Source organism: Eumetopias jubatus, unplaced genomic scaffold, assembly GCF_037043125.1.
Source record: "Eumetopias jubatus isolate StellerSeaLion01/CBP00866 unplaced genomic scaffold, mEumJub1_p1.0 scaffold_6, whole genome shotgun sequence".
Classification (NCBI taxonomy): domain Eukaryota; kingdom Metazoa; phylum Chordata; class Mammalia; order Carnivora; family Otariidae; genus Eumetopias; species Eumetopias jubatus.
In genome coordinates, this window is record NW_028274812.1 from 59573649 (window position 1) to 59593364 (window position 19716).

Consider the following 19716-nt stretch of genomic DNA (forward strand, 5'->3'; position numbering starts at 1 on the left):
TATCTATAAAGAAACACATTATCTTATTTTTAATGCATTAAGACAGTATAGAGTACATCTTCCTCTTTTGTTTATTGTTAAGATAAATTTTATTTAAAAGCATTTTTGTGGGAATGAGTATAAAATCTCTTCACTACAAAAAAAAAACTAAAATGTAATATTTACATTTATAAAACAGAAAATGAAAGTTCTTTTATAATCCCAACTCCAGTGGAACAGTTTGATATATATATCTTTCCATAATTATTTTTATATATTAACAAATATTTAATTATGTTACTGTTCTGTGGCATGCTTTTTTTTTTCTTTTCTTTAGATACAGTTTTTTTTTTTTTAAAGATTTTATTTATTTACTCGAGAGAGAGAGAATGAGAGATAGAGAGCATGAGAGGGGGGAGGGTCAGAGGGAGAAGCAGACTCCCTGCTGAGCAGGGAGCCCAATGTGGGACTCGATCCCGGGACTCCAGGATCATGACCTGAGCCAAAGGCAGTCGCTTAACCAACTGAGCCACCCAGGCGCCCTGGATACAGTTTCTTATAAGCACAAATATCTTCCTCATTCTGTTTACCCGTAATTCATGAAGAGTATAATATGAATTACTTATCCCAATCCATTATTTGTGAACATTCAACTTGGATCTATTTTTTCTTGTAAATGTGGTTTTAGCAGATGTCTTTGTGCTTATTTACTTGACGTTTTGTTCAGTTAGTTTAACTTGGATAAATTTTTGGAAGTGGGGTTTTAGGTTAAATATATGCAAATTTATTATTGTTAATCATTTACAAGTGATCTGTATAATGCATATGAAGATATAAACATTACCAAGAATAATTGATTTTTTGAAAATTGTAAACACTCAGTTTAATAAAAAATCTTATTCTATTTGCCTTTATTCAGTTATCAGTATGATCAATGTTACTTGACTTTGCATTTTTGTTTTTATAAAATTGTTACTTTGTTAAAAAATCACTATAAGATAAAAATGTAAAGTAATGAAATCAGTAAACCTTATATTAAAAGTTTTGAACTTGGATTTTTAAATTTGGACTTTGGTATTAGATTCCTAGTTCCAGTCGTTGCTCTGCTTGCTGCTTACTGGCCGTTTATCCTTGGGCAGATTCTTCAAATCCTCTTTGTCCAGTGTCCACATCTTTAAAATAAGGAGGGTACTTGAAGTGATGAGCACTGGGTGTTGTATTTAAGTGATAAATCACTAAATTTGTACCTGAAACTAATATTACACTGTATGTTAACTAACGGGAATTTAAGTAAAAACTTGGAGAAATGTAAAAAAATAAAATAAGGACAGTAAAAAGACTTATGTCATGGTGTTTCTTTGGATGTTAAATGAAGTAATCCCCTTAAAGCATTTAAAACAAAGCCTAATATGTTTTATGTGCTCAATAGAAATGCTAGCTATTACTATTATTAAGTGGATTAATGAACAATTACCAACTTAAATAATAAGGAATATATTATCTTATGTATTCATAATCCACGATCATTGAAGATAACATTTTGGTATTTGTGTTATATCGTGTTAGTTTACTGATCTTGACACAGATCATCTAGTTTGGGATTGGCATATTCAGTAAAGTAGCATGTTAAGTCTTTTCTGTTTTGTTTTTTTTTTTAAAGGTTAGGGTATGGAGGTGTGTAGTAGTAGATGTATAGTTGGGGACCAAGTAACAGGCTCCTTGCAGTCCAGATTCACCTGTTGCACCATGAGTTGTTGAGGACAGAGAAAAAGTCCTCATAGCTTGAGACTTGGTAGTTAGTGTTCAACATACATTGAACAAATGGGAGAGTACATTTTAGATGATGGCAGGAATATAGTTAAAGTTTTGCATTTAATAACATATCTGATCCTGTGATGAAACCATAGAGTCTTGGGTGAGGACACAGGTGTAATGTAATAGGTATTGGAGGTAAGAAGAAAAAGAAGAACCTGCTGTTTCTTCTATTCCTAAGCTTTTCAGACATGCCTTTGAGTAGCTAGGTGTATTAAGATTGAAACTAAAATGTCAAGGAGGAGAGTGAGTGGAGGGATACATGATTTAAAATAATTTGAAGGGTCTTCAGAAGAGTAAGAGTAACTCAGTTTATCTTTTTGTCTCTGGAGGGTAAAATTGTAGGAATAATGAGAAGAACTTTTGAATATGAAATATTTTTGATATACTTAAGAGCTCATTTAGGCTTCTCTATTTAATTAGATACTTCTTTCATTTTCCCATTTTTAAAAGAAGTCACTTGTATCTCTTTTTGTGTCTCTTTTTGCGTAGGTATTATTATCATGTTTCAAAAACTAGAAACCTTTGTGTCTCTATCAAATAAATAAATAAAATATTTAAAAAAAAACCCTTAAGTTAAAAAAAATAGAAACCTTTAAATAGTGAAAAGTCTCCTGTTTTATCTCTGTTCTTCATCTGCCCAGATCCCTGCTTCCTTCTTTAATAACCACCATGTTTAGATTTTATGTATTCATCTTGAATCTTCAAAAACAATTATATAGATTTTTATTCCTTTCTCCCCACCCCCCACCAAATTTGAACAAAAAATAGCATATTAAATGCTGTTCAGCACCTTACTTTTTTCACATAACCAGATATTTCCAGAATAGGAAATGTTCTTATTCCACATAGAGGTTTTCTTTTTTTCTGCATAGAGATTTTTATGGCCTCCTACAATTCCATTGTATTGATATGCCATAATTTATTCACTTTAGTACTCTTAATGACATTTGGTACCACAGATAATTTTGTGATGAGTAATCTTACAAGTGGACAGTTTTGCATGTGTGCAAGTATGCTTTTTTTAAAAATTGGAATTGCTAAGCCCAAGATTATATACATTTGTGAGAGAAAGATCGCTGTGTTCCCAAAATGAAATAAGTCATACTTTGTAAGAATGCATTTGTGTTCATTGGAAAGTGTTTATCTGTAACATTGGGTTTCAAACTATAATTTCACATTTTGATTCAATCACCCAAACACAAAAATTTTATGTAACAGTATATGCCCTTATCATATGTGATATGCTGCACTATTTATTTTCCTTTTCTTTCAATATGCTGATCGCAATCCACTAAATTGATTTCATAACACACTAGTGGAGGGTAACCTCTTGTGTGAAATACACTGATCTGGAGTTTAGTTGACCAACTCTGTTATATGTGGTATATAGTCTCCTAAGAATTCCCTATAATTCTCTTGCAGCTAAAATAAAGAAATAAACATAAATTTTACTGATTTTTAGAAAGTCTCTCAGAAATGATATTTTGTTATCTTTGGACTCACAGGTTATGATATTTTAAAATAATAGCATGCTAGCATATGTTGCTATATCTACATAAAAAGATACAAATATGTAAAAATATAGGTATAAAAATTTATCTTGTATTGGGTATAAATCAGTCAAGCAGTATCTTTAGGATAAATGATTTCTTGAGGATAAACAGTAAAGACAGAATATTAAATATTTCTGACCATAATTTTTATGTATTCTTCCTAAGGTGTGAAATTCTATGACATGCTAAGTATTTGATTGGTTTTAGAGTTTCTAATGCTATCTTAGTATCAAGAAGATTTTACAAATGTAAAAAGTGTATTTCGAAACACTGCTTTTTTTTTCCCCCCAGAGCAAATGTAGCAGGGGCTGATGTCCGAGGTAGCTTCTAGTTTCACTGGAAGCTGCAGTGAATGAATGTAGGAAAAAAAATAGTTTGGCTAGTATTTATGATATCTGATAGAAAACTTTTATCACACTTAAATAATGTTAGCAGAATAATATATACCCAGCTCCTGTTCTGGAGTTAGTCATTGTGCTTAACATGGAGTGTTTTAAATATTGCTTAATTTATGAAAATCCATCAATAATGCAGCTCACAGATGATAATTGGTTTAATTAGAATGACTCAGCTGAAACAAGTACAGGAAAAAAAATCACTGAATATTTTCTTTGTGCCAGGTGCTATAGGAGATATTAGGAAGATGAAGATGAAAAACATAATTCCCAACCCTTAGTACTCTGATATTTTTTTTAGACAATTGTTTATCTTTCAGAGAGAGAGCACTAGAGGGAGGGGCAGAGGGAGAGAGAGACTCTCAAGCAGACTCTGTGCCAAGCATGGGGCCTGTCACGGGGCTCAATCTCAAGACCCCGAGGTCATGACCTGAGTCAGACGCTTAACCAACTGTGCCACCCAGGCACCCCAGTACTCTCGTATTCTAAAGGGAAATAACTTCTCATATTTATCATTTAGCACTTTAGAGACTGTTAAGTAATTTTTGTTTGATCAGGTGAAGTTTTTGTCAATCTTTAATGAAGGTGAGTAATAAGGCTTCATTTGGGACTGGTTTAGTATATGGTGCATGCTTAGACCTAACTGTTGTAGACTTTGGGTTGGAATATAGAAATAATTATTAGTGATTTAGTCAGTGTTGGAAAAGAACATTAATTACAGTCTTTAACACATGCAACAAATGATTACTTATTTTTTTTGTTTCTTTGCTTACTAAGGATGACTTTATTAAGAATAAGAGGTCAGATTAAACTAATGTTCTTTTTATTCCCAAAGCATCCTCGATATAGTTCATCTGAATTCCATGACCCTCAGATTATGGCAGGGCCTTTGAGACCATGTTAAGGATTTTGTATGCTGTCCTAAGAGCCTTTCCCACAATTCAGTCTGCTATGTTATGACAATATATTTGTCAGTTTCAAAAACATTATATAAGTTAGCTGGGTGCTTTCTAGAGCTGTACTGTTTTATACAATAGCCACTAGCTACATGTTCCGTTGAATAGTCTTGAGGGAGGTAGGGGTGGAAGGATAGGCAAAATAGGTGAAAGGGATTAAGAGGTACATACTTCCAGTTATATAAAATAAATAAATCACAGGGCTGAAAAGTACAACATAGGGAACATAGTCAATAAGATTATAATAATTTTGTATGGTGACTACACCTTTCATGGTAAGCATGTTGTAATATACAGAATTATTCAATCAGTATGTTGTATACCTGAAACTAATATGTCAACTATATTTCATTTTTAAAAAATGTAAAACAAAAAAAAGAAATATGGCTGGTCTGGATTGAGATGTGCTTTAAGTGTAAAAAACACTTATTTCTCAGACTTGTTATGTAAAAAGAAAAATAATTTGTATTATTTATTAAAAAGAATATTTTAGATACATTGGGTTAAATAAAATTTTTATAAAATTAATTTTTTTCTTTTTTCTCTTTCATTATGTTAGTCACCATACAGTACATCATTAGTTTTTTCAATTTTTAAAAACTTTTTAATGTTTCTGCTAGAAAATTAAAATTTATATATATGGTTTACATTTCCTTTTTAAATTTTTATTATTGAAGTATAATGTGACATTTTATTTTAGGTCTGCTATTAATGTGTAACCTTGGGAAAGTCACCGTAACTCTCTGAAAATGAGGGTTTTTTTTAAAGATTTTATTTAAGAGAGAGAACGCCTAAGTGGGGGGGGGCAGAGGGAGAGAGAGAAGCAGGCTGAGCAGGGAGCCTGACCTGGGGCTTGATTCAGGGACTCTGGGATTATGACCTGAGCCGAAGGCAGACACTTAACCTGAAAATGAGTTTCTTAAAAAAAATCCTTTACTTTTCCACTGACCTCCAAAGTCAGATGCAATTGCCTGTTTGAAATTTCTATTTGGACATATAGTAGTTCTTAAAATGTAGTGTTATTTTTCTTTTCCTCTCTCAATCTGTCCTCTTAATCTTCCTTATATAGCATCAGTAGAACTGCCATCCATCTACTTAAGGGAAAAAGGTCGTCTTTGATTTATCACTTTTTTTTTAACCCACTCTCTCACATTTAAGTCATTGTCGAATCCTATTAGCTGCACCTCCACTCATGTATATAAACCAGCATCATCCTCCACCTGTACTACTAGCATAGTTGTCTACCGTTTCCCAATCTGTTCTTCACATGGTAGCCAAGTAGACCTTTAAAGAATATATTTGTCATTCCTCTACTTAAAATCATGCAGAGACCTTCTCTTGTATTGCAAATAAAAATTCAAGCTCTTTACCATGACTTACAATTTCTTCATGACTCCTGTCTCCCTTCCTAACTGTTAATTCCCTCTTCCTCTGTTTTACACTGTTCCTTGAAAGGGAGGTATATGTGAAACGATCTCCAAAGGCCATAGGAGCCCTGAGACGGAAGATAAAGGCCGACAAGTCCAGCTTGACAAAAAATGGCTTATTAAGGGGACTTAGAGATAGAAGTGTGTCTTGGGCAGCTGCAAGAGGAATAGATCTCTACAACCCCATTTCCTTTAAAACTTGCTTTTATAGCCCTAGAGACTGGGAGTCTGTGCTGGGGGGGACAATCCAAGAGGAAAATGTTTAAGAATAAATGTGCGTCATAGTCATATCTCTGGGGGCACATCAAGGATGTTATCTCCCCAGGGCATACTTATGGGTGTGGCTAAATGAAAGAAAAGGAAGTGGGAGGGGAAGGGGGCTGTGCTCTAGAAGTTTCAGGTCACAGAACCCTAATTGTGACAGATTTGTCGAAAATGGCATTAGTCTGGTTCATATTTATACTATGTATTAAAAAATTCATATCCGTGTTTGAAATAATCTGTTAATTCATATCAGTGTTTGAAATAATCTGAATGCGTATTTTCTCTCCTATTTTTATTACAAATTATGTAACTACCCTTTTGACTATTTAAACAATAAATAAATGTAGCACAATAAATATTTGCCAAGTGAGCAGATGATGATCCCAGCCATGAATGAAAGGTGAGATTTTCTTTAATATATGTTATTAAGAAGGCCCAAAGTCAGGGCACCTGGGTGGCTCAGTTGGTTAAGCGACTGCCTTCGGCTCAGGTCATGATCCTGGAGTCCCCGGATCAAGTCCCGCATCAGGCTCCCAGCTCTTCCAGGGAGTCTGCTTCTCCCTCTGACCCTCCCCTGTCTCCTGTGCTCTCTCTCTCTCTCAAATAAATAAATAAAATCTTTAAAAAAAAAAAAAGGCCCAAAGTCATCTGTTTTAGAATGATTACTGAAAATGGTTTTATACACATGTAAGCAGTAAGTAAAGACCTTTAAATGAAAAAAAAAAATACCTAATTATCTAAAATTATTTAATTATTTAATGGATACTCAAAGATGTTAAATAAGGTATTCATATAAATTGTTTTATTTTTAACCCCATGGCCGTTACATAGTTTATGATGTGCAACATGCTTTGAGAGGGATATTCCAGTGGTGGCAAGAGAGAGCAGGAGCATGAGCAGGGAGAGAGGGGCAGAGGGAGAGGGAGAAGCAGGCTCCCTGCTTAGCAGGGAGCCTGGGATCATGACCTGAGCCCAACACAGATGCTTAGCTGACTGAGCCACGCAGGTGACCCTGGTGTTTTTCTAATATTGTTTCTTTCACCTGAAATGGCATTCTTCTTAGTGTCTCTCTCTCCCTTCAAATACCTCAGCACATGAGTCCTATCTTTATTATAGAAAACTAAAATAATATAATTTTTCCCCTGTAAACCACAAACTAACACATTTTGAGGATCATTTTAGATACTCTAACTTTTGTTAAGAAAATGAATATTTATACTGACCTAAGTCCTTAGTGCATTTATAAGTGGTCAGTAATGACTGTTGAATTGAGTAGAATGTTACAGACCTCAGTACATACTAGGTTTTGTCAGTATATTCTTCTAATGCTTTAGTTCACTTCTTCCTTGAACCTGTAACCTTTAAGAACAAAATTAATAAGTTTCTTATTCAAGGTTGAGTATCAGTTGTTTCTGAACTGTTACATATTTTGGTTAGATTCAGTTTACTATTTCTTTGGAGGATACTATGTGTAAAATGCATCTTTTAAGGGATTTTTTTCCCTTATTTATTTAATTGATTTATCAGTAAATAATTTAGAGGCCTGTGATGTTGATGGCATTTGGTTAGGTACTAGGGTAATGCAAAAAGTAATAAAACCAAACATGCCACATTTTATTCATTCATCTGTTGGACATTTGAGTTGTTTCTTGTTTAAGGCTATTACAAATAAAGCTGCTATGAACATTTGTGTACAAGTTTTTGTATGTATGTATACTTTTTTTTTCTCTTGGATAAAACCTAGAAGTGATATGGCCAGATCATACGTTAATTGTATGTTTAACTTTTAAAACATTGTCAAATTGTTTTCCAAAGTGATTGTACTATTTTTATCTTCCTGCCAGCAGTGGGTATGAGTGCCAGTTTCTCCACATCCTCATCAACACTTGCAGTGGGCACTTTTTTAAATTTAGCCATTTTAGTAGATATGTAGTGTTATCTCATTGTGATTTTCACTTTCATTCTCCTAATAACTAATGGTGTTGAGCATCTTTTTATGTGCTTATTGCCATTCAGATATTTCCTTTGGTGAATTGATTGTTCAAATCTTTTGCCCATTTTAAAAATTGGATTTTTTGTTTTCTTACTGCTGTGTTCAGAGAATCCTTTATCTATTGTGGATATAAGTCCTTTATCAGATGTATACTTTGCAAAAATTTTCTTCCATGCTGGCTTCTTTCATTTTCTTAACAATGTCTTGAAGATTATGTTTTTTTTCATTTTGCTTAAATTCAGTTTATCAGTTTGTTCATTTATAGGTTATGGTATATTTAAGACATCTTGGCCTAACTCAAGTAACTTTTCATGTCATCCGCATTGTCAAATTTATTGGCATAAAGTTGTTTATTAATACTTACCAATTTTTTAAATATCCGTAGCATCTGTAGTGATGCCACAATTCTCATTCTTGACATCAGTAATTTCTGTCTTCTCTCTTTTATTCCTCCTCAGTCTTGGCTGGAGATTAATCAGTTTTGTTGACTTTCTCAAAGAATGAGCTTTTCTGTTTTCCATTTCATTGATATCCACTTTGATCCTTACTATTTACTTTATTCTGCTTACTTTGGTTTTAATTAATTTTGGAAGATGAAGTTATCCACTTAAAACTTTTCTTCTTTAAGAGTGCATAGTTTCTCATGGCCTCTGAGAAACAAACTGAGGGTTCTGGAGGGGAGGGGCATGGGGGGATAGGTTAGCCTAGTGATGGGTATTAAAGAGGGCACGTAGTGAGTGGAGCGCTGGGTGTTATACGCAAACAATGAATCATGGAACACTACATCAAAAACTAATGATGTAATGTATGGTGATTAACATAACATAATAAAATAAATTAAATAAACTTTTCTTCTGTCTTCATATAAGTGGTTACTGCTATATATTCCTCCCTAAGTATTTCTTTAGCAGCATCCACAAATTCTGATATGTTGAGCTTTCTTTTTCCTTCAATTAAGAATACCTATTAATTTCCTATTAATTTCTTCTTTCATCCATGGGTTATTTAGCAAGTGTGTTACTTAATTTCAAATATTTGAATATTTCCTAAGGATATTTCTGTTAAGGATTTCTAATTTCATTCCTTTGTGATCAGATGACATATATTGTATGAATTACTTTTCAATTTATTGAAACTTGTTTTATGGCCCAGAATATAGTATATTTTTAAATGTTTTATGAATACTTGAAGAGAATTTGTATTCTACTATTGTTAGATGAATAAATGTCAGTCAGGTCAAATTAGTTGATAGTGCTATTCAAGTCTGCTTATAACCTTACTAATTTTCATGCCTACTTATTCTATCAAGTGTTGGGAGGGATGTTGAAATCATTTGCATGTCTTATCAGTTTTTGCTTCATACATTTTGAAGATCTGTTATAGGTATATAAGCATTTAGGACTGTTATGCCCTACTGATTAATTATTCTCTTTGTCATTATGAAATGACTGTCTTTATTCCTGGTAATATTCTTGGCTTTGAAATTTATTTTTTCTGACATTAATTTAGCCATTCCAGTTTTCTGCCATTAATCCTATCCGGTTTTTTCTTTACTCTAAGATATTGTAGTTTTCATTTCTAAAGACTTTTCATATGAAAAATGTAGTTTTCATTTCTAAAGACTTTTCATATGAAAGACCTTAGGAAAAATTATTTAACCACTCAATTTTCTTCTTTATTAAAAGGGCATAAAGAAACTACCTAGGGGAGCCTGGGTGGCTCAGTCAGTTGAGTGTCCAACTCTTGACTTCGGCTCAGGTCATGATCTCGGGGTTGTGAAATCAAGCTTCGCTTCTGGCTCCCTGCTCAGCCAGGAGTCTGCTTCTTTCTTCCTCTCCCTCTGTGCCTCCCACGCCCCCACGTGTGCATACATTCACGCTCTCTCCCCCTCTATCTCCCTCTCTCTCAAAATAAATAAAACCTTTTAAAAAATAAATATATAAATAAAAGTACCTATACCATGGAATTGTTTTGAGAATTAAATAAATACATCAAAGTGCTCACAATTAATATATATCACAGTGTAAGTTCTAAATGAATATAATCTGCAGCTATTGTTCCTACTATTATGGCTGCTATTAAGAAAGATATTTTTAAATCCATAACATATTGAAACAATTTCCTACTCATTTATATCCATATTTCTTGTTCGGACTTTCATTAGTTATCCATTTTATTTCCTTATGTTATTAATTTATCATTGTTTTGTACTTAAGATCGTGTAGAAAGATACAGGTATATAGTGTCATTATCATATTTTTCAAATTTAGTGAGTATGCAACTCCCAAATGCATTAGAATCATATAGTAGTTGTGAGTTCTCAGCTGCACACTTTGGTTTAAATATTGGATATATTGAGAGACGGAACAAATTAGTTGTCTTTTTTTTTAATCAAAAGAAGTAAATGTTTGCATTTATTATTTTATATGGGTCCTGCACATTATCATCATTTATAATGAGTCATTTTTTTTTTCTCTTTCTTTCTTTAGATTGGGCAGCTGGCTTTTAAAGGAATAAGGAGACTCAATAGAATCCAATCGATCGTGTTTGAGACTGCCTACAACACCAATGAGAACATGCTGATTTGTGCCCCTACTGGGGCTGGAAAGACCAATATTGCAATGCTTACAGTTTTGCATGAAATACGCCAGCATTTTCAACAAGGTGTTATCAAAAAGAATGAATTTAAGGTAGGAAATTAACAAGTCAGACCACAACTTTTTAAATTGTAAAATTAAAATCATTTGTAGTTGTACATGTTACATGAAATCTGGAAAATTTTAAGGATATTATTCATGATGTCATGTAAAGTTTGCTGCTTGATTTTCTCTGTTACTAGTAAGGCAGTCCCTATTCGTGTTATGAAAATCCTATTACCCCTATGAAACACTGTGAAAATACATTTAGTTTTGAAGCAGAACCAATGTTCAAAGTGATGAAGACGTATAAACAAATTTCATTGTCCTTTAAACAGCTGCACACCTACCTAAGAAAGATAAGTACTTTTCAGATATCACTGTTAAGATATTTTACTCCTGGTGGCTATAATTATATTTCACAATAAATTGTGACTTATATTGAATGCTGTGAAACAAATGACTTGCAGTTTTTGCTCATTCATCAAGGTACTATTTCTTTGGCACAGATTGTTTATGTTGCTCCAATGAAAGCCTTGGCAGCCGAAATGACCAATTACTTCAGCAAACGTCTAGAGCCACTGGGCATTGTTGTGAAAGAATTGACTGGGGATATGCAGTTGTCAAAAAATGAAATTTTACGAACTCAGGTATGTTGTGTACTTAGATTTTTTGTTTAACAGCATTCTTTTTTTTTTCAGGTAAACAATACAAACATAATTTAATGAAATTCTTTTATTTGTAATCACATATTACCTCTACAAAAGAGGTTTTTGCTGGTGCTTTGTCCAGTTTTGTCCCTTCTAACTTCTGTGATTCCTACTGTGTCTTGAATACTGTTAGATGCCTGGTATAAATTTTAAGTTCATTGACAGTAAATGTTCTTTTAAAATGGTAGAGAATGAAAATGTGAATAAGACCAGGCTTCAGTTTTAAGAGCAGGATAATATATAGATCCTTAAATGATCCCACTAGTATTCTAAACTATTCCATTAAGGATTGCTTAACATATAATAAAAATTTTTAGTCATTCTTTATTTCATCAAAAAGGAAGTTATTAAATCACGCACTGTATATAGCACTATATTAGGTGAAATGCATGACAACAAAGATATTTAAGATACAGTTCCTGCCTCCAAGGATCTTATATTATGACCAAATAGGCAAAAACTATATTAGAGCTACAACTAGATTATCATTAATTGGTGGAACATGTAAGTTCAAAGAAATGCTTTGAAAAAATGCAATAATGGATAACCAAATATTAATGGGACAGTCCAGCCTCAGCAGTGGACTGGAGTGAGAATGAGGGAAAATGCTGGTTGATTAGCCTGGCACCTTTGCCAACCTCTTTTCTGGCCTGTCCTTACTGGTTATTTAATGTGTATTTTAAACATTATACCTGATATGTAATTAATACTGTTAGAGTTTAAAGTCAGGGTTTGGGGAATGGGGAATTGGAGAAAGCTGGTCAAAAGGTACAAACTTCCAGTTATGAGATAAATAAGTAGTAGGGGTATAATGTACAACATAATGATTATAGGTAACACTGCTGTATGATGTATAGGAAAGTTCTTAAGAGCAGAGATCTGAAGAGTTCTCAGCACAAGGAGAATTCTTTTCTTTTTATTGTATCTGTATAAGATGATGGATGTTAACTAAACCTACTGTGATAATCATTTCATAGTGTATATAAATCACGTCATCGTATTGTACACCTTAAATTTATACAGTAATGTATGTCAGTTATTTCTCAGTGGGACTAGAAAAAACAAACAAAAATGGGCAGAGAAAGTGAATAGACATTTTTCCAAAGCAGACATACAGATGGACAGTAGGTATATGTGAAGACACTCAGCATCACAAATCATCAAGGAAATGCAAATCAGAACTATGATATATCACCTCACACTTGTTAGAATGACTGTTATCAAAAAGAAAAGAGATAAGTGCTGGCAAATGTGGAGAAAAGGGAACCTGTGTACACTGTTGGTGGGAATGTAAATTGGTACAGTCACTGGAAAACAACATGGAGGTTTCTCAGAAAATTAAAAAAATAGAACTACCGTATGATCCAGCAATTCTACTCCTGGTATATATCCAAAAGAAAGGAAATTAGGGTCTCAAATATCTCATGTTCATTACAGCATTATGAACAACAGTCAAGAAAAAAAATTATATTAGAGTTTAAAGATTTATTAGTGAAGATCAGATCCCTATTTCAATTGTAGTTAGATAAAAAGCAATGATCAGGATGTAACTCTGGTTATTTTTAATATCCTTTTTATTTCATGAAATAATGTAGGGGAGTATATTAACATTTAGAGTCTGTCACTGACAGTTTTTAAAAAATCTATAATTTGACAAATGGCTTTGTATTTCAGAGAGAGGTAGCAGAAGGAAAATCTTTAGTAGAGCCAACAACATAGTTTTTATATTTGATATGTAGAACTTTATCTTTTCGCATTTACATTGTAACTGAATCTCAGATTTATTTATTTTGTTAGCATAAATAGATTTTTAACTGCTGAAAATGATCAGTGATAGAGCAAACATTATTTGAATTTTTACTACATATTTATAAGACCAGGTAATGGCTCATTAGGAGCTTAACCTTTCTTTTCCTTCAGATTTTCAGCTTCAAAATTAATTTTAAAATGTATAATGTACTTCTACTACTGCTAATTTAGGTCTTTTAATTGGAAAATTTTAATTCTGAGATAATGTAAAAGAATTTTGATGTGTTTTATTTAAAAAATACATTATTTTGTTAAGTATTTTATCAGTGATAACACTGAGTAGTAAACTAATATTTTTATTATTCTGTCATCATAAGTTTTAGCCTATATTGCCTAACTGTGATATATGGTTAGATTTTAAAAACCAGACTAGGGATGCCTCGGTGGCTCAGTGCATAAGCGTCTGCCTTTGGCTCAGGTCATGATCCCAGGGTCCTGGGATCGAGTCCTGTGGTGGGCTCCTTGCTCAGTGCGGAGCCTGCTTCTCCCTCTGCCTATCACTCTCCCTGCTTGTGCTCTCTCTCTCTCTCTCCCTCTCTAACAAATAAATACATAAAATCTTAAAAAAAAAAAAAAGACTAATATGTGGGGTCTTCATTAATTACTTTGGCTAAAATTAATATGGTAATTTCCAACTTATGTTTTATCCCATTGCCTTGAAGGGATATGAGTCTCTTATTAGTGATAGTGTTCTCTTTTATAGTGATTCTTTGGGTTAGCATTTCCTGAACTTCATCAACTGACACCTTAAGCTACTCTAATTATTGCTTTCAGCCACTAGAACTGTGCATGTCTGGGAAATCCACTCACTTAGGAAAAGCCTCAAAATCACAGATTTAGTTCTGTGTGGCTATATCTTTTGCAGAGTAGATTTTTGTTCTGGTGTCAGCTTGCTTTTTTCCATGGGACTCTTGGCTTTTCTCCCATAAATGTATTAGTTTTCACTCCGACATTTGAGAGGTTCCCATGTTGCTGGGCTTTTCACCTTAATTTTCAAGCTGCCTTTTCAGTTCTGAATCCTAGCTCTGAACTCTGATTTTTAGCACATTTTGCCAGTGAGGCTGTGGTTTTTCCTACCCTTTTTTTGCTGCAATAGCAGTAGGTGTAGGGTCCTACTCTTAGGTCAATAATTTGCACTCTGGTAATTGATTTGTAGTTTTGACGTTACTTTTCTCTATTTTTACCAATTTCTGATACTGTCCTGTTTCTTAAAAGTTGTTTTTATTAATTGTATACAGCCAAGTATTTTATAATTATCTGCAGAGATTCGTACCACAGCTTTGCTCATCTGCCATTACTGGAAGTAGAATCCAATATCCTGATATTTTTTATTACTGAATTTATTTGTATTTCAAAAGCACTAATTTTCTTTTCCTAGCAGTGAAGGCTAGAAAGCATATTTTAAAAATTGAAGTGCTCTTTTAAAAGTTAACCCACACCAAAAACCGTAAGATACCTAGGAATAAACCTAACCAAAGAGGTAAAAGATCTGTATGCTGAAAACTATAGAACGCTTATGAAAGAAGTTGTAAAAGACACAAATGGAAAAGCATTACATGCTCATGTATTGGAAGAACAAATATTGTTGAAAAGTATATACTACCCAAAGCAATCTACACATTTAATGCAGTCCTGATAAAAATAACACCAGCATTTGTCACAGAACTAGAATAAACAATTCTAAAATTTGTATGGAACTAAGAAAGATTCCCAAATAACCTAAGTAATGTTGAGAAAGAGAATGAAAGCGGGAGGCATCATAATCCCACACTTCAAGCTGTATTGCGGAGCTGTAATCATCAACACAGTATGGTACTGGCACAAAAACAGACAAATAGATCAATAGAATAGAATAGAGAACCGAGAAATGGACCCACACCTATATGGTCAAAGTAGGAAAGAATAACCAATGGAAAAAAGATAGTCTCTTCAACAAATGGTGTTGGGAAAACTGGACCACTTTCTTACACCACACATAAAAAGATAATGTTATTAGGAAAATCATAAGGAAGAGAAAATACATTTATAGTATTGTACTATATTTATCAAAATAAATCCACATGTAAGTGGACCTGCACAGTTCAAACCCATGTTATTCAAGGGTCAACTGTGGTCAGTCTAACGTTTCTGTTCTTTTTATGTAACTTGTATACTTAACACAATGAACTGAATCATGTTTAAAAATTTTAAGTTTATACAATAAAGAGAAAAAAGTTTTACAGATTTGTAGAACACAGTACAGTATTATATAGATATTCCCAATTTATGGACACATTGATTCTGAAAGTTTGTTGATGTATTCCTAGAAGTTGTGTTACGTATGATACATTCCAAGTCAAGCTCCCAGGCCTACCTGAACATAAAATTACAGAGATTATATCTTAAAACTACACAATAAGACACATAGACTGATAATTTTTTAGTGTGTGATTTTTATTTTCATAATGTTTTATAAAGGCATATAGAGTAACTCAAAATTTGACTTTTAACAAATTTGTTTTTATTAAAAATAAATTTTTCTGAAATTTGAACCACTCTAGAGTCTGAGACCATATCTATGATGTACTTACCTAAAGAAATGAGTTTTGTATCCTGATGGGTACATTGAAGTTTAGGGAAGAAATCAAGTCAGTTTTTTTCCTGTTTTATCCTGTAAGTCTAGCATTAAGAAATTTTCTGCAAATGATAAGTTCGGCTTTGGCAGTCTCATCTCATTGTTGTGCCAAATACAGGGCTCTTCCTTTGTATATCTCTGCTTTAGTCTTTCTGCATACCATTAACAGACTTTTAAAAAAAATTTAAACCCTGCACTGATTTGGTTATTCCCATTACTATAAGGCAGCAACTCTCAAAATATGGTACAGAAACACTGTGTTTCCTAAGCTCTTTCTGGGGGTCAGCAAGTTTAAAACCAATTTTCATAGTAACATTATTTTTTTTAAATATTTTATGTATTTGAGAGAAAGAGAGAGCATCAGGAGGGGGAAGGACGGAAGGAGAGGGAGAAGCAGGCTCCTGGCTGAGCATGGAGCCCGACGTGGGGCTCCATCCCAGGACCCCAAGATCATGACTTGAGCTGAAGGCAGATGCTTAACTGACTGAGCCACCCAGGCATCCTTATAGTAACATTATGATGTTACTTTCTTTCACTTTCATTTTCTCAAAAGTATATTGTGGAGTTTTCCAGAGTCTGCATAATATATGATGTCGTCAACAGCTAATGAAGTGACTACTTTCTATTTTTGTGTTGTAAAAATTTCTCAGTTTCCCTTTCTAATATAAGAAATAGAGAGAGAGAGAGAGAGAGAGAGAGAGAACCTACAAATACAAGAGTTCTTTGAGGCCTCAATAATTTTAAGAGTGCAAAGGAGTTCCAAAGCCAAAACGTTTTGAGAACCACTACTTATGTAAGACAGTGGGTTATCTTCACAATCTGGTGAAAACCAGCCTGGTTTTCAGCCTTATGTCCCAACTACTTCCCAATACAAACTATAGCCAAACAGACCATTTTTGCTTTTTGTAAAGTAACATTGCTCAAATAACTGTGTTATTGATGTTAATGAAAGAATATTTATGGAAAAACAGGGAGGTAACATTTGAATTGAAATTATGAGCTAGTCACTATGCTAAGTGCATTATGTGCATCCTTGCTCATATTATAAGAACCTTATTGAATAGTGTCTCCACTTTACAGATACAGAAAGTTAAACATTAAAATCTACTTAGATTTATATATTATACTGTCAAAAGATTTATGAACATCTTCCCTTCCCTCCCCCATCCCCACCCTTTGCTTATTTCTGAACTTCCACAGATCGGCTCTGTGTCTTTAGTCAATATTTGTTAATTCTGTAAGGGCAGGGACCATGTGCTTGGCCTCAGTAATAGTTTATAAATTGAACCTCCTCTCTTGTATTTGCTCTTTATTCTCCTCCAGTATAAATACAGCCCTACTATCAGTGATGCTAATTTTTTGTAGACCTGAAACGGTATAGTTACTAACCTCTTCACCTTGTCCTACTATCTATTCTCTCAGATTCTCAAAGATTAATAGACTGTTGTTACCACTGTATTTGAGATTGGGCTGTAGAAAGAGCAAAGCAGGACTATTGCAGAGCCTGGAGGAATATGGACATACTCAACTTTTATTTTTGAAGTTTTAATTTTTTGCTTTCCTGACTTTTCACTTATATAATTTTAATAGCTTTTTAATGATTCCCATTGTAATTTTTTGGTAAATAAGTTTCCCAATAATTAATACAATTAAACATAATTTTGAAATTCCCCTGTTGTTTAAAAAAATATTTTCAGTATTGTTAGTGTGTCTTTGTTTTTCCAATATGGGAAACCAAAATCTAATTTGTAAATTCTTTGTCATGCTGTTCTGATCATATTGTTCTCTTGCTCATAAACTTTCATTGGTTCTTTATTGCATGAATTAAATCCAACTACTTAGCTTGTTAAGAATCGTGTCTAAATTAAGTATAATATGAGATGTGGTTTGTTTTGTGGTTCACTAGGGATTGTCAGGTCTAGTAGCAGTTATGAGTTTATTGAGTTTTGAATGTAAAATTTCCTTTGCAAGACAGAATTATGTAATTCTCAGATTTATTGTCATGAAAAATAGTCTATGTAGTCAACAGATACCTATCTTGTCTTCAGCTGAAAAGCCACTTTGTGCAACTTTGAAGAACTCCGTAAACTTGTCAACAGTGAAAACACCAATTTCCCTTTCCAACCTTATTTTGCATTGTTCTCCATCTATGTTTACTTTCCAGCTTCTCCCCCTACTTGTATCATTTGCAAAGAGTTATTATTTTACAATATTCATTGTTGTTTTTAATGGTTCCATTTAGCAGGTGTGTTTTTCCTTACACCCTGTCCTTCCTCATCTCAGATTATCCTTTCTGCATCTCTTCCTAATATCATAAATTCAGGGTTCCTTTGAGCCTCAGTGAAAATACTGGTCAGAAATTTTAGAAAAGTTTCTCCTGTCCTGGGAGTGACTTTGTATTAAAACAGAGCATGTGCCCTGAATTCTGAAATTGTTCTCCTTTTTCTTTTATATTTGTTTGCTCATCTTTATGCTGGGCTGAGTTTATCTGTGCAACTTTGGGAGTTGGGATGAGCTATTTTAGGTTTTCTTTGTGTTTCTCTTTTGGTTGGGTATGTAGGAGATTCTGTTCAAATCTCTTAGATGTAGGCAACAGCAAACAGAATCCTGAATCTGTCATATTATTGTTTTCAGAGCTCTGGCAACCATGGTTGGGAGTCTGTATGTGGTGTGCATAGGCATGTGCTCCCATCACACTCTCCTGATTTATTCTTCTCATGAGGGTTTTTATTGTATTGAGAATATACAGATACTTAGAAGTAGAGGGTAGGAGCAAAGGGGAGTTGGAAAAGTGGATCAGAAATTACATGTGTTCAGGTTTATCTGGATATCTGTGTGTTATGTTTTAATTTACTGTTGCTACCTTCTGTGTAAAATCTGAGAATGTCTTTATTTCATCTCCATTCCTGAAGGATATTTTTGCTGGATATAGACTTTTATGTTGTCAGTTCTTTCCTTTCAACACTTGAAAAATACATGACTTTTTTCTAGCCTCCAAGGTTTCCAAAGAAAGAGCCAGTGCCACTCAAATTGTTATTTCTCTGTAGGTAACATGTTTCTCTTAATCCTCTTTCAAGATTCTTTCTTTGTTTCTGGTTTACAGAAATTTGATTATGATATGTCGAGTTCTAGATTTCTTGGGTTCATACTGTTTAGTGTTTGTTTATCTTCTTGAGTTTGTAGGTTTGTCAAATTTGGGAAACTTTGAACTTCTCTTTCTTTAGCCCCTCAGTCTTTCTCCTCTCCTTGGACCCCATGGACAAGAATGTTAGATCTTTTGTTATAGTCCCACAGGACCCTGAGATCAGTTCATTTTTTTTAACCTATTTTCTGTTATTCAGATTTGATAAATTCTTTTGATCTTTGAGTCCACTGATTTTCATCTGTTGTCTACATTTTTGCTATTGAGCCCTTGCAGTGAGTTTTTAATTTAGGTTGTTAAATAGTTTTCATTTCTAAACTTTCTATTTGGTTTTTCTTTGCTGAGACATATTTTTTTTCCAATTATTTCAAGTTTGTTCGCAACTGCTCCCTGAAGGATTTTTCTGATAGTTGCTTTAAATGT

At 33.4% G+C, this 19716-nt stretch overlaps 1 protein-coding gene across 1 annotated transcript in view; it reads left to right on the plus strand.

Annotated features, from left to right (window-relative positions):
* Nucleotides 1–19716, plus strand: part of ASCC3 (activating signal cointegrator 1 complex subunit 3) — a 338572-nt gene that overhangs the window by 81247 nt on the left and 237609 nt on the right. The window contains exons 9-10 of the mRNA XM_028104151.2: nt 10872–11072; nt 11528–11668. Coding sequence (XP_027959952.1) covers nt 10872–11072; nt 11528–11668 — 342 coding nt within the window. The remainder of the gene's footprint in view (nt 1–10871; nt 11073–11527; nt 11669–19716) is intronic.